The following is a 14,227-nucleotide window of genomic DNA, read 5'->3' as shown; positions in this document are numbered from 1 at the left end:
GCCCCCACAGACTTACATACAACCAATGTGCTATATGGGCATCATTCAGCAGGTCTCTGTATGTCTGCCGGGAACCTGGGGTGGGGAACATTCCTTCTCTGTATATTTGTATTTATACATAAGGGTAGGGGGTGCCATAGTGTTTCCCTTAGACAGTACAGTATGGGGGTACAGCTAATTGTGTGCCCAGAACATTCCTTCTCTGTATATTTGTATTTATACATATGGGTAGGGGGTGCCATAGTGTTTCCCTTAGACAGTACAGTATGGGGGTACAGCTTATTGTGTGCCCAGAACATTCCTTCTCTGTATATTTGTATTTATACATATGGGTAGGGGGTGCCATAGTGTTTCCCTTAGACAGTACAGTATGGGGGTACAGCTTATTGTGTGCCCAGAACATTCCTTCTCTGTATATTTGTATTTATACATATGGGTAGGGGGTGCCATAGTGTTTCCCTTAGACAGTACAGTATGGGGGTACAGCTTATTGTGTGCCCAGAACATTCCTTCTCTGTATATTTGTATTTATACATATGGGTAGAAGGTGCCATAGTGTTTCCCTTAGACAGTACAGTATGGGGGTACAGCTTATTGTGTGCCCAGAACATTCCTTCTCTGTATATTTGTATTTATACATATGGGTAGGAGGTGCCATAGTGTTTCCCTTAGACAGTACAGTATGGGGGTACAGCTTATTGTGTGCCCAGAACATTCCCTCTCTGTATATTTGTATTTATACATATGGGTAGGGGGTGCCATAGTGTTTCCCTTAGACAGTACAGTATGGGGGTACAGCTTATTGTGTGCCCAGAACATTCCTTCTCTGTATATTTGTATTTATACATATGGGTAGGGGTGCCATAGTGTTTCCCTTAGACAGTACAGTATGGGGGTACAGCTTATTGTGTGCCCAGAACATTCCTTCTCTGTATATTTGTATTTATACATATGGGTAGGGGGTGCCATAGTGTTTCCCTTAGACAGTACAGTATGGGGGTACAGCTTATTGTGTGCCCAGAACATTCCTTCTCTGTATATTTGTATTTATACATATGGGTAGGAGGTACCATAGTGTTTCCCTTAGACAGTACAGTATGGGGGTACAGCTTATTGTGTGCCCAGAACATTCCCTCTCTGTATATTTGTATTTATACATATGGGTAGGGGGTGCCATAGTGTTTCCCTTAGACAGTACAGTATGGGGGTACAGCTTATTGTGTGCCCAGAACATTCCCTCTCTGTATATTTGTATTTATACATATGGGTAGGAGGTGCCATAGTGTTTCCCTTAGACAGTACAGTATGGGGGTACAGCTTATTGTGTGCCCAGAACATTCCTTCTCTGTATATTTGTATTTATACATATGGGTAGGAGGTGCCATAGTGTTTCCCTTAGACAGTACAGTATGGGGGTACAGCTTATTGTGTGCCCAGAACATTCCTTCTCTATATATTTGTATTTATACATATGGGTAGGGGGTGCCATAGTGTTTCCCTTAGACAGTACAGTATGGGGGTACAGCTTATTGTGTGCCCAGAACATTCCTTCTCTGTATATTTGTATTTATACATATGGGTAGGGGGTGCCATAGTGTTTCCCTTAGACAGTACAGTATGGGGTACAGCTTATTGTGTGCCCAGAACATTCCTTCTCTGTATATTTGTATTTATACATATGGGTAGAAGGTGCCATAGTGTTTCCCTTAGACAGTACAGTATGGGGGTACAGCTTATTGTGTGCCCAGAACATTCCTTCTCTGTATATTTGTATTTATACATATGGGTAGGGGGTGCCATAGTGTTTCCCTTAGACAGTACAGTATGGGGGTACAGCTTATTGTGTGCCCAGAACATTCCTTCTCTGTATATTTGTATTTATACATATGGGTAGGGGGTGCCATAGTGTTTCCCTTAGACAGTACAGTATGGGGGTACAGCTTATTGTGTGCCCAGAACATTCCTTCTCTGTATATTTGTATTTATACATATGGGTAGAAGGTGCCATAGTGTTTCCCTTAGACAGTACAGTATGGGGGTACAGCTTATTGTGTGCCCAGAACATTCCTTCTCTGTATATTTGTATTTATACATATGGGTAGGAGGTGCCATAGTGTTTCCCTTAGACAGTACAGTATGGGGGTACAGCTTATTGTGTGCCCAGAACATTCCCTCTCTGTATATTTGTATTTATACATATGGGTAGGGGGTGCCATAGTGTTTCCCTTAGACAGTACAGTATGGGGGTACAGCTTATTGTGTGCCCAGAACATTCCTTCTCTGTATATTTGTATTTATACATATGGGTAGGGGGTGCCATAGTGTTTCCCTTAGACAGTACAGTATGGGGGTACAGCTTATTGTGTGCCCAGAACATTCCTTCTCTGTATATTTGTATTTATACATATGGGTAGGAGGTACCATAGTGTTTCCCTTAGACAGTACAGTATGGGGGTACAGCTTATTGTGTGCCCAGAACATTCCCTCTCTGTATATTTGTATTTATACATATGGGTAGGGGGTGCCATAGTGTTTCCCTTAGACAGTACAGTATGGGGGTACAGCTTATTGTGTGCCCAGAACATTCCCTCTCTGTATATTTGTATTTATACATATGGGTAGGAGGTGCCATAGTGTTTCCCTTAGACAGTACAGTATGGGGGTACAGCTTATTGTGTGCCCAGAACATTCCTTCTCTGTATATTTGTATTTATACATATGGGTAGGAGGTGCCATAGTGTTTCCCTTAGACAGTACAGTATGGGGGTACAGCTTATTGTGTGCCCAGAACATTCCTTCTCTATATATTTGTATTTATACATATGGGTAGGGGGTGCCATAGTGTTTCCCTTAGACAGTACAGTATGGGGGTACAGCTTATTGTGTGCCCAGAACATTCCTTCTCTGTATATTTGTATTTATACATATGGGTAGGGGGTGCCATAGTGTTTCCCTTAGACAGTACAGTATGGGGGGTACAGCTTATTGTGTGCCCAGAACATTCCTTCTCTGTATATTTGTATTTATACATATGGGTAGGGGGTGCCATAGTGTTTCCCTTAGACAGTACAGTATTGGGGTACAGCTTATTGTGTGCCCAGAACATTCCTTCTCTGTATATTTGTATTTATACATATGGGTAGGGGGTGCCATAGTGTTTCCCTTAGACAGTACAGTATGGGGGTACAGCTTATTGTGTGCCCAGAACATTCCTTCTCTGTATATTTGTATTTATACATATGGGTAGGGGGTGCCATAGTGTTTCCCTTAGACAGTACAGTATGGGGGTACAGCTTATTGTGTGCCCAGAACATTCCTTCTCTGTATATTTGTATTTATACATATGGGTAGGGGGTGCCATAGTGTTTCCCTTAGACAGTACAGTATGGGGGTACAGCTTATTGTGTGCCCAGAACATTCCTTCTCTGTATATTTGTATTTATACATATGGGTAGGGGGTGCCATAGTGTTTCCCTTAGACAGTACAGTATGGGGGTACAGCTTATTGTGTGCCCAGAACATTCCTTCTCTGTATATTTGTATTTATACATATGGGTAGGGGGTGCCATAGTGTTTCCCTTAGACAGTACAGTATGGGGGTACACGTCCCTCTGCGGATACACGGTAGAAAGTACTATTCAAGGTGAATAAGTCACGACTATGTAATTAAAGAAAAAGTTAAAAGACACTTTAATGGACGAACCTGTTCGGAGAAAGAATTGAACGTGAGGAATAATGATTCCAGCGCCGGAGAAATAGGCAGAACTAGAGGAGAGGGGGGTGTATAATGTATTAAAGGGGAACTAAGCCAACGTTACAGGCAGGCAGATATATTCTTCATAAATATTTACAGAGTATTTTCTGTTTCCCCTCAAACACAATGTCAGGGTAACTCACTGCCAAGCTGCTCTGCTTCTCATTGATTTATTGCCCCCGGGGCTTATGAATTTTTCATTGTGCCTAAATGTGTAAGAGGAAATGTGGGGGTTTCTCTGTATGGCTGGGGGGGCTGTGCTTATTCCCTATAGGGAGGCTGAACGGTATATAGAAAATAATGTGACTATTCTGCTTCAAACATGGAATTTATCCGGTGCGAGGGGCCGAGTTATACCCCGGGCACTAAGCAACCTCCTGTCTCCTGTTCTTCCCATATTCACCATCTGGTCCTTATGGTACTGTCTGTCCTGCTGAATCTATTTTTCATTTTTTGTCTCTTTATTGGACTTCTTGTCTCGGTCTTACTCCATTTTGTACTATGTTCTACTGTCCCCATCTTGCCCTACTGTCTCCATCTTGTCCTACTGTCTCCATCTTGCCCTACTGTCTCCATTTTGTCCTACTGTCTCCATCTTGCCCTACTGTCTCCATCTTGCCCTACTGTCTCCATCTTGTCCTACTGTCTCCATCTTGCCCTACTGTCTCCATCTTGTCCTACTGTCTCCATCTTGCCCAGCAGTCTCCATCTTGCCCTACTGTCTCCATCTTGCCCTACTGTCTCCATCTTGCCCTACTGTCTCCATCTTGCCCTACTGTCTCCATCTTGCCCTACTGTCTCCATCTTGTCCTACTGTCTCCATCTTGCCCTACTGTCTCCATCTTGTCCTACTGTCTCCATCTTGCCCTACTGTCTCCATCTTGCCCTACTGTCTCCATCTTGCCCTACTGTCTCCATCTTGTCCTACTGTCTCCATCTTGTCCTACTGTCTCCATCTTGCCCAGCAGTCTCCATCTTGCCCACCCTGTTGTCCCTGGCACTATCTAGTCCTACCGTTGAATGTCCCTGTGTAAATAATAATAACATGTAATTATACACTGAATGCCTTTCAGTTGAATCGTTACGGCCCCATATTAATTGTGCAGGAAATCCTGCTGTTGCTAATTAATGAATCCTGTAGATCGGTGCAATAAAGGAGATATAATTGGGGGGTCCCTTCTCAAATATTAGCCCCCGGCCGGCACCTGATTTGGAATCTATTTCTGTAAATAGTCTTAATTAATGTCTCCCACTCTCCCACGCTCTCTCGGCTCTCTCGGCTCTCTCTGGCCCGTCTGCGGCCCATTCCGCTCGGCTCCGGGAACCATGCTGTTCCTATGGCAACCGTGGATAGGCCAAAACCTGTTGGATTATTTATGAATAGAAGAATCCAAGGAGAAGGCTTTGCAGCCCATTGTTATTATGTGTGCGGCTGGCAATGTTACTCAGTAACAGCAAAATTCTACCCTAATGGCGCTGATCCATTGTTTCCACAACAATTAGGGAAAGGAAAATAAACATAAATAATTCAGCCCTGTAGGAAGTAAAACATGTCGTGCCTATTATCGAGCTCATATATATATATGTCTGTATGTATCAGTACCACACGAGCCTCGTAACAAACTGCCTATTGTTTGCTTATGTAACGGTTGAAATATTATTTACAGCAGCTATGTGGTTGCTAGGGTCTAAACTACCTTAGCAACCATGGAGCGGTTTGAATGAGAGACTGGAAAATCAATAGGGGAGGGACTGAATAGAATAAAAAATGAATATAAAGTAACAATAACAATAAAACTGGAGCCTCACAGAGCAATAGGGTTTGGCTGCCGGGGTCAGTGACCCCCATTTGAAAGATAAAAAGAGTCCATGAAGTTCGACCCATCCAAGTCTACTGGTGTAGTCTGGTTATGGTTCCACATACTATGGACCTATCATCGCTTCTTTTTTGACTGATATTTCTCTCATGGAGGACCAACCTTTATTCCGGGCTCCCCCATAGACAATAACAAGGTTCCAGATATATTAATCAACAGTTCCAAGAACATCTACAAAATAATTGTTCAACTCCAAATCTCATGCTAAATGATCTTCTGGCTGGGCTTTCAGGGGTACCAAGAACATAAAATAGAGATTATACCCAGACCCTAAGGGGGCCTCTTCCATACACCCCCACCCACAGCTTGGGAATTCCAGTTCTAGGTCATTCATAGTGGACTACCAGATGGAAGGTGGCCTGGTTGGTTTGAATAGTCAGGGCGGCATAGGAGTTGGGGGGACCAAGCAGTTATCCAGTATTTCTACCTACAACTGCAAGATCAACAAGGTGCTCACAAACTCTGTTTTAGAACAAAGGGATTCTGGGAACAAATCCCATTTACATGGGTTTATCCTATAGGCTAAAGTTCACCCACTGGGTTTTTGAAGCTAAAGCCACGATAATAGCTGATCAGATTCCCAACTACAGACCAGATTCACCCTTCTTGGGGTTCACCAGTGTATTGCAAGGTTTTCTGATCAGCTTAGGGAGAGCCAGGAGTGGGGATTCACAAAGAAGTCAATATGGTTGAGGAGAGCACCTCATACGTATGCAAACAGACCAAAGGGATTCTGGGAACAAATTCTTTAAGGCTACTTTAGGAGTGGGGATTCACGAACAAGTCAAAAGGGTTGAGGAGACCACCTCATACATATGCAAACAGACCAAAGGGATTCTGGGAACAAATTCTTTAAGACTACTTTAGCCCAAAGGGATTCTGGGAACAAATCCCCCATTTACATGGGTGTATCCTATAGGCTAAAGCTCAAACGCTGGGGTTTTTTTAAGCCAAAGCCTGGATAATAGCTGATCAGATTCCCAACTACAGACCAGTTTCTCCCTTCTTGGGGATCATCAGTATCATGCAGGGTTTTCTGATCAGCTTAGGGAGAGCCAGGAGTGGGGACTCATGAACAAGACAAAAGGATCGAGGAGACCACATCATCGGCATACAAATAGACCAAAGGAAGTCTGGGAACAACTTTTTAAGGCTCCTTTAGGAGTGGGGATTCACGAACAAGTCCAAAGGGTCGAGAAGACCGCCTCATAGGCATGCAAATAGACCAAAGGGATTCTGGGAACAAATTCCTTAAGATTTGTTCCCAGAATCCCTTCGGTCTATTTGCTTACCTATGAGGTGGTCTCCTCGACCCTTTTGACTTGTTCGTGAAACTCTGCTTTAGAAGCTGGTTATTTTGGATTCAGTAACCTTTTGGAACCTTAAGGAATTTGTTCCCAGAATCCCTTTGGTCTATTTGCATACCTATGAGGCAGTCTCCTCAACCTTTTTGAATTGTTCGTGAAACTCTACTTTAGAAGCTGGTTGCTTTGCATTCAGTAGCCGACATCCAAGGGATTCTGGGATACGGCAGTAATGCTCTTCTAATGAGATTCTACACATCTGTAGCACATTCCCATTCTTACGGGATCCGGAACCTTCTAGAAATTCCGACATACAGAAACACTACCCCCCCGCCTTCCCCTTTAATATCATTTCTACTTATTAATATTCTGTGCCATCTGCTCGGGGTGCCGGTGCCACATACTCTGCACAATGAGATTGCTGTTTACTATTAACTCATTCATAATTGATGGGATCCTGTCTCCGTAAATCGGGCCCCCCCCCCCCCGACAAATATCTGGGATGACTAATTCACCCGTCCAACTCAATTCTCGTTCCCTGTAGAACCCAGCGATCGTGATTTTTCTAAGCAACCTTTTATTATAGGGGTCGCGTGCTGAGACTGCTCCATCCCGTCATTGCTGGGAACGAGATTGTTACCGCTGTTCCAAAAGGAATCCCGTTTTCTCAGCCTGAATATATAGGTCCGTTGGTTTAATATCAGTAGTAGGAAGGTGTAAAAACGAATACGATACTTGAATACATCAAAATCACAATACTGTGAGCCGTGCCAGCATGGTTTTATATGTAATAAACTAATTTCATTGCTTTCTATGAGCAGGTGAGCAGAAACCTAGACTGTGGGATGGCAGTGGATGAGATATACTTACATTTTGCAAAAACCTTTAATACTGTACCACATAGAAGGTTACTGGTTAAAGAAGAAGGAAAGGTACAATCACGGGGGGGTGCCCAGGGTATAAGGTAAGCGATTACAATCACAGGGGGGTGCCTAACGTTTTGCCACCCCCCAGTCATTTTACCTTTCCATCTCATTTAAGTTGGTTAGGTTTAATGTTGATAACTACAAGGTTATGCTCTTTGGTAGAAATCATTACTTTATAAGCCAGTTTTGGCTCCAGTCCTTAACTCCACAAGCCGAACCCCCACTCATCCTCATCAATTGCCTTCTATGAGATGCTGAGCAGAAAGCTAGACTCTGGGATGGCAGTGGATGAGATATACTTAGATTTTGCAAAAACTTTTAATACTGTACCACATAGAAGGTTACTGGTTAAAGAAGAAGGAAAGGTCCAATCACTGGGGGGTGCCCAGGGTATAAGGTAAACGATTACAATTACTGGGGGTGCCTAATATTTTGGCACCCCCCAGTGAATTTACCTTTTCTTCTCATTCAAGGAATACTGGCCTGGAATATACTATTTGCACTTGAAATTGGGCCGAATGATAAGTTCCACGCTGAATGTTGCCACTTTGTAAAGTGATTTGACAAAATCGGAAAGCTGGCCAGTAAATTGGCAAATAAGATTTAATGTAGATAAATACAAGGTTATGCACTTTGGTAGAAATAATTAATTTATAAGCCAGTTTTGGGCTCCAGTCCTTAACTCCACAAGCCAAACCCCCACTCATCCTCATCAGTTGCCTTCTATGAGATGCTGAGCAGAAAGCTAGACTGTGGGATGGCAGTGGATGTGATCTACTTAGATTTTGCTAAAGCTCCCTCAGCCAAACCCCCACTCATCATCTAACAAGCGTAGCATGACTCCCGACTTGCTAATCATACCGTCACTCACGTCCATCAATCCCGCGGCATTTCCTCGCTCACGCTTGTGAATAAGCGCGCCGTGTCAGGCGCTCAGCCCAGCGAAGGTCAATTATTTCACACCGTGGCCGGTACATTTGAGTTACGAGGGAGACCTGTCACTCGGATCTTTTTATTAGATGAAAGGCTTAGCCCGTTAGAATTCCCCCCAAGGTCACTACAAAGGATTTTGCAGGGAATTATTCCCAGGCAGCCATTTTGTAGGAGATACAAGGACATTCGGCCGCAAGAGAAGATGCGGCAAAACAATAATGTGACCTGTTATTCCAATACGAGTTATTTGGGAACGTAATCGCCATCTCTCTGCTGGTCCAGAAGCACAAACCCGCTTCCTTGGGTTTCCATGCCAACATGCCCTTAGTTACTATTCCTTGCTGCCCCATCATTACCCCCCTCAGTCATAACTTGGTTGCGCTGGGCCCCCCAGCAGAAAAATCTTATCCCCCACCCAACCTGACTGCGCCGGTATATTTAAGGTAGGGGCCTATTACTAAGGGGCAGATTCACTAATCCACGAATCCGAATCCCGAAAGGGAAAAAATCGTATTGGAAACAAAAACTTTGCGATTTTTTCGTTGCCGTCGTAATTTTTCATATTTGTCGCGACTTTTTTGTCGCCGTCGTGACTTTATCGTATTTTGCGCAACTTTTTTGTCGCCATCACGGTTTTTTTTCGTATTGAGCGATAGTAAACGGCGGAAAAACCCATCCAATTTTTTTGCGACGGCGACGAAAAAGTCACGACAGGGACGAAAAAATCGTGGGACATAAGAAAAATCGCGACAGCGACGAAAAAGTCTAAAAAAAAAACCCTAACAGTTTGGCTTCACCAAAACACAAGTCATTTTTGCCTTTTTGCAATTTTTTCATGGCAAATTCTTTTGCCCGTTTTGCCAAAAAATCCACCGAATGTTGAAATGCGGAAATTCGCCCCATGACTCTGTGTGTGCCCCATGACTCCGTGTGTGCCCCATGACTCTGCCCCATGACTCTGCCCCATGACTCTGTGTGTGCCCCATGACTCCGTGTGTGCCCCATGACTCTGCCCCATGACTCTGCCCCATGACTCTGTGTGTGCCCCATGACTCCGTGTGTGCCCCATGACTCTGCCCCATGACTCTGTGTGTGCCCCATGACTCCGTGTGTGCCCCATGACTCCGTGTGTGCCCCATGACTCCGTGTGTGCCCCATGACTCCGTGTGTGCCCCATGACTCCGTGTGTGCCCCATGACTCCGTGTGTGCCCCATGACTCTGCCCCATGACTCTGTGTGTGCCCCATGACTCCGTGTGTGCCCCATGACTCTGCCCCATGACTCCGTGTGTGCCCCATGACTCTGCCCCATGACTCCGTGTGCGCCCCATGACTCCGTGTGTGCCCCATGACTCCGTGTGTGCCCCATGACTCCGTGTGCGCCCCATGACTCTGCCCCATGACTCCGTGTGCGCCCCATGACTCTGCCCCATGACTCCGTGTGTGCCCCATGACTCTGCCCCATGACTCCGTGTGTCCCATGACTCTGCCCCATGACTCCGTGTGCGCCCCATGACTCTGCCCCATGACTCCGTGTGTGCCCCATGACTCTGCCCCATGACTCCGTGTGTGCCCCATGACTCTGTGTGTGCCCCATGACTCCGTGTGTGCCCCATGACTCTGCCCCATGACTCCATGTGTGCCCCATGACTCCGTGTGCGCCCCATGACTCTGCCCCATGACTCCGTGTGCGCCCCATGACTCTGTGTGTGCCCCGGGCAACCAACAAGCCCTCTGGCCAGTAGCCGTGACTGGAATCATGACCCCCCCATGTAACCCAATCTCTCTGTTTGACTCTTCCAGATGCTGCACAATAAGCACGTGATGGTGCGGGTCGGTGGCGGCTGGGAGACCTTCGCCGGCTACTTGCTAAAGCACGACCCTTGCCGGATGCTGCAGATCTCCCGCGTGGATGGCAAGACGTCCCCGGTGCAGAACAAATCCCCCACCATTAAAGACATGAGCCCCGATACCTACTTGGTGGTGTCGGCCCATTACAAAAGCAAGAAAGAGATCAAGTGAAACGTGGGGGGGTCACCGTGGCTATTAGATAATACCCCCCCCCCCCCGTGCTGTGTATCATAGGCCACTCCGGTAGCGAGGGGAGGGGCTTAAACCAAAATTCCCTTAAACAGACTGAAAAGTATTCAGTTATTTATCCAGCCGGAGCTGCCATGGGATTGCTGCAGGGAACCCCCTGCGCCTCCTACTTTGCAGCCTATTTAAGGGGAAAGTAAAGGGGAAATAATAGCTCTTGATTACGTCTGCATAAGTGATACTTCCCCTTGAATGTTATCATTCATTTTCTGTTTCATGTTTGCGGGGGGCCATAGCAACGCCCCTGGAAGGACTCACGGAAACGTCTCCTCAATGTTTAGTTTTTGAAACCGTAGGTCTTTTTTTTTTAGCATGTTTATCCTTTATTTTTATATTTGTTTGTGTTATAAAGTCAACGTGGTTTGTTTTCATTGGCTGACTCCTGTCACCAGTTTGCCAAAATGGCCGCTGCTGTGAAGGTCAGTCTGCGCCTATTCAGCATACTACATTACCCAGAATCCTCTGACAGCCTCTGGCTTTTTGCTTATGCAAGAGTGATATTCTGAAACAATTTGCAATTGGTCTTTGTTTTTCTATTATTCGTCGTCTTTTTTTTTGTAATTATTTCACTTTGTGTTCAGCAGCTCTGAGTTTCAGCAACTAACTGGTTGCTAGGTACCAGATTGTCTTAGCAACCAGGGCGTGGTTTGAACGAGAGATAGTGATATGAATAACACAGGACCCGAATAGAAAAAATAAGTCATAAAAAGTAACAATAAGAACATTTTAGCCTCACAGAGCGATAGGGTTTGGCTGCCGGGGTCAGTGACCCCCATTTGAAAGCCGGAAAGAGTCAGAAGAGGAAAACATTCCAAAAGTATGCAAAATAAATAATGAAGACCAATTGAAAAGTTGCTTAGAATTGGACATTCTATAACATACTAAGGTGAACCTCCCCTTTACTGCTCTCTCCTGGGTAGAAGGGGCAATGGGGCAGTTTGTATCATACTTGGGGCAATACAGATGCCCTATTGGCACCTAAGTGCCCCCCTATCCTCACCCCCCGGGGGGCTCCTCCTGGGTACTCATTCACTAACGTGGCTGCTAAACAGCGTCCGTGCAGTTACCCATGGCAACCAATCACCAGCAAGCTTTGATTACTGTAGTGCAAGTTGCAATATGAAAGCCGATTGGTTGCTATGGGTAACTGCCTTGGTACAAGCTACTACATAACCTAAGTAATTGTTTTCCATCAATTTGGGGATAAATTCACTAAATTAAAGGGGTGGTTCAGCTTTAAGTTGGTAGTATGGCCACTTCTTAGCAACTCTGCAATTGGTCTTCATGATTTATTTTTCATAGTTTTTGAATTATTTGCTTTTCTTCTGCTGACTCTTTGCAGCTTTCAAATGGGGGTCGCTGACCCCGGCAGCCAGAACCCACCTACCTACTCCCTCTGTAAAGCTACAATATTATCATTATTGTTACTTAATAACTCATTTTTCTTTTCAGGTCCTTGGCTATTCAAATATCAGTCTCTCTTTCAAACCACTCCCTGGTTGCTAAGGTACCTTGGACCCTAGCAACCAGACAGCTGCTGTAACTGCCAAACTGCAGAGCTGCTGAACAAAAGTGGAAATCATTCCAAAACTAAAAATGAAGACCAATTGCAAATTGTCCCAAAAGAGGCGGAGCTTACAGGAAGATTATTGCTATTTGCACCCTGAATAATTCCTATTGTTCTGCTCACTGGGTGCTGCTGCCCAGTCTCCCCTGCGCCCCAGTAGGTGCCCGGCCAGTGAGCGGATAATCTGGGATTACCCAGCCAATAGCAACGCTTCAATAGGGCGCCGCTGTACCCGATTTGTATTACCTTGTGATTTATATTTCGTACTAATTATAAAGTGATTTCTGTTTAACGATCAGTCTCGTCTCATTGTTTTCCTTTCAGCGGCTCCGAGAATTAAGTTCTGTCGGGAAATCTCTTGTGTTAATAACTGAGAATTATGTCTTTAATTATCTGCAGAACATTCTGTTACTCACCCTGATAGGGGACTTGGAAACATTATGTGCCTCATCTGGTTCCACCGGGGGGCTTCAGCCACCGACTGTTCCTGCTGAATTGTGCTTAGTACAGGGGAATCCCTATGTGCCATAGTTTTATGGTACCTCTCTGTACAGGCTATGGGCAAACTTAGGGGGCTGTTCCTGCTGAATTGTGCTTAGTACAGGGGAATCCCTATGTGCCATAGTTTTATGGTATCTCTCTGTACAGGCTATGGGCAAACTTAGGGGGCTGTTCCTGCTGAATTGTGCTTAGTACAGGGGAATCCCTATGTGCCATAGTTTTATGGTATCTCTCTGTACAGGCTATGAGCAAACTTAGGGGGCTGTTCCTGCTGAATTGTGCTTAGTACAGGGGAATCCCTATGTGCCATAGTTTTATGGTATCTCTCTGTACAGGCTATGAGCAAACTTAGGGGGCTGTTCCTGCTGAATTGTGCTTAGTACAGGGGAATCCCTATGTGCCATAGTTTTATGGTACCTCTCTGTACAGGCTATGAGCAAACTTAGGGGGCTGTTCCTGCTGAATTGTGCTTAGTACAGGGGAATCCCTATGTGCCATAGTTTTATGGCATCTCTCTGTACAGGCTATGGGCAAACTTAGGGGGCTGTTCCTGCTGAATTGTGCTTAGTACAGGGGAATCCCTATGTGCCATAGTTTTATGGCATCTCTCTGTACAGGCTATGGGCAAACTTAGGGGGCTGTTCCTGCTGAATTGTGCTTAGTACAGGGGAATCCCTATGTGCCAGTTTTATGGTGTCTCTCTGTACAGGCTATGGGCAAACTTAGGGGGCTGTTCCTGCTGAATTGTGCTTAGTACAGGGGAATCCCTATGTGCCAGTTTTATGGTGTCTCTCTGTACAGGCTATGGGCAAACTTAGGGGGCAGTTCCTGCTGAATTGTGCTTAGTACAGGGGAATCCCTATGTGCCATAGTTTTATGGTATCTCTCTGTACAGGCTATGGGCAAACTTAGGGGGCTGTTCCTGCTGAATTGTGCTTAGTACAGGGGAATCCCTATGTGTCATAGTTTTATGGTATCTCTCTGTACAGGCTATGAGCAAACTTAGGGGGCTGTTCCTGCTGAATTGTGCTTAGTACAGGGGAATCCCTATGTGCCATAGTTTTATGGTATCTCTCTGTACAGGCTATGAGCAAACTTAGGGGGCTGTTCCTGCTGAATTGTGCTTAGTACAGGGGAATCCCTATGTGCCATAGTTTTATGGTATCTCTCTATACAGGCTATGGGCAAACTTAGGGGGCTGTTCCTGCTGAATTGTGCTTAGTACAGGGGAATCCCTATGCTGCCATAGGGGGCTGTTCCTGCTGAATT

General features: G+C 45.2%; 1 protein-coding gene across 1 annotated transcript in view; it reads left to right on the top strand.

Moving 5' to 3' along the window:
* gas2 (growth arrest specific 2) overlaps nt 1-11,655 on the top strand; it is a 78,286-nt gene extending 66,631 nt beyond the window's left edge. The window contains exon 8 of the mRNA XM_018089894.2: nt 10,597-11,655. Coding sequence (XP_017945383.1) covers nt 10,597-10,815 — 219 coding nt within the window. The 3' untranslated portion in view covers nt 10,816-11,655. The remainder of the gene's footprint in view (nt 1-10,596) is intronic.
* The last annotated feature ends 2,572 nt before the right edge of the window (nt 11,656-14,227 follow it).

This window comes from Xenopus tropicalis, chromosome 4, assembly GCF_000004195.4.
Source record: "Xenopus tropicalis strain Nigerian chromosome 4, UCB_Xtro_10.0, whole genome shotgun sequence".
NCBI classification, from domain to species: domain Eukaryota; kingdom Metazoa; phylum Chordata; class Amphibia; order Anura; family Pipidae; genus Xenopus; species Xenopus tropicalis.
The sequence above is the reverse complement of the archived record's forward strand: the minus strand, read 5'-3'. Positions and strand labels throughout refer to the sequence as shown.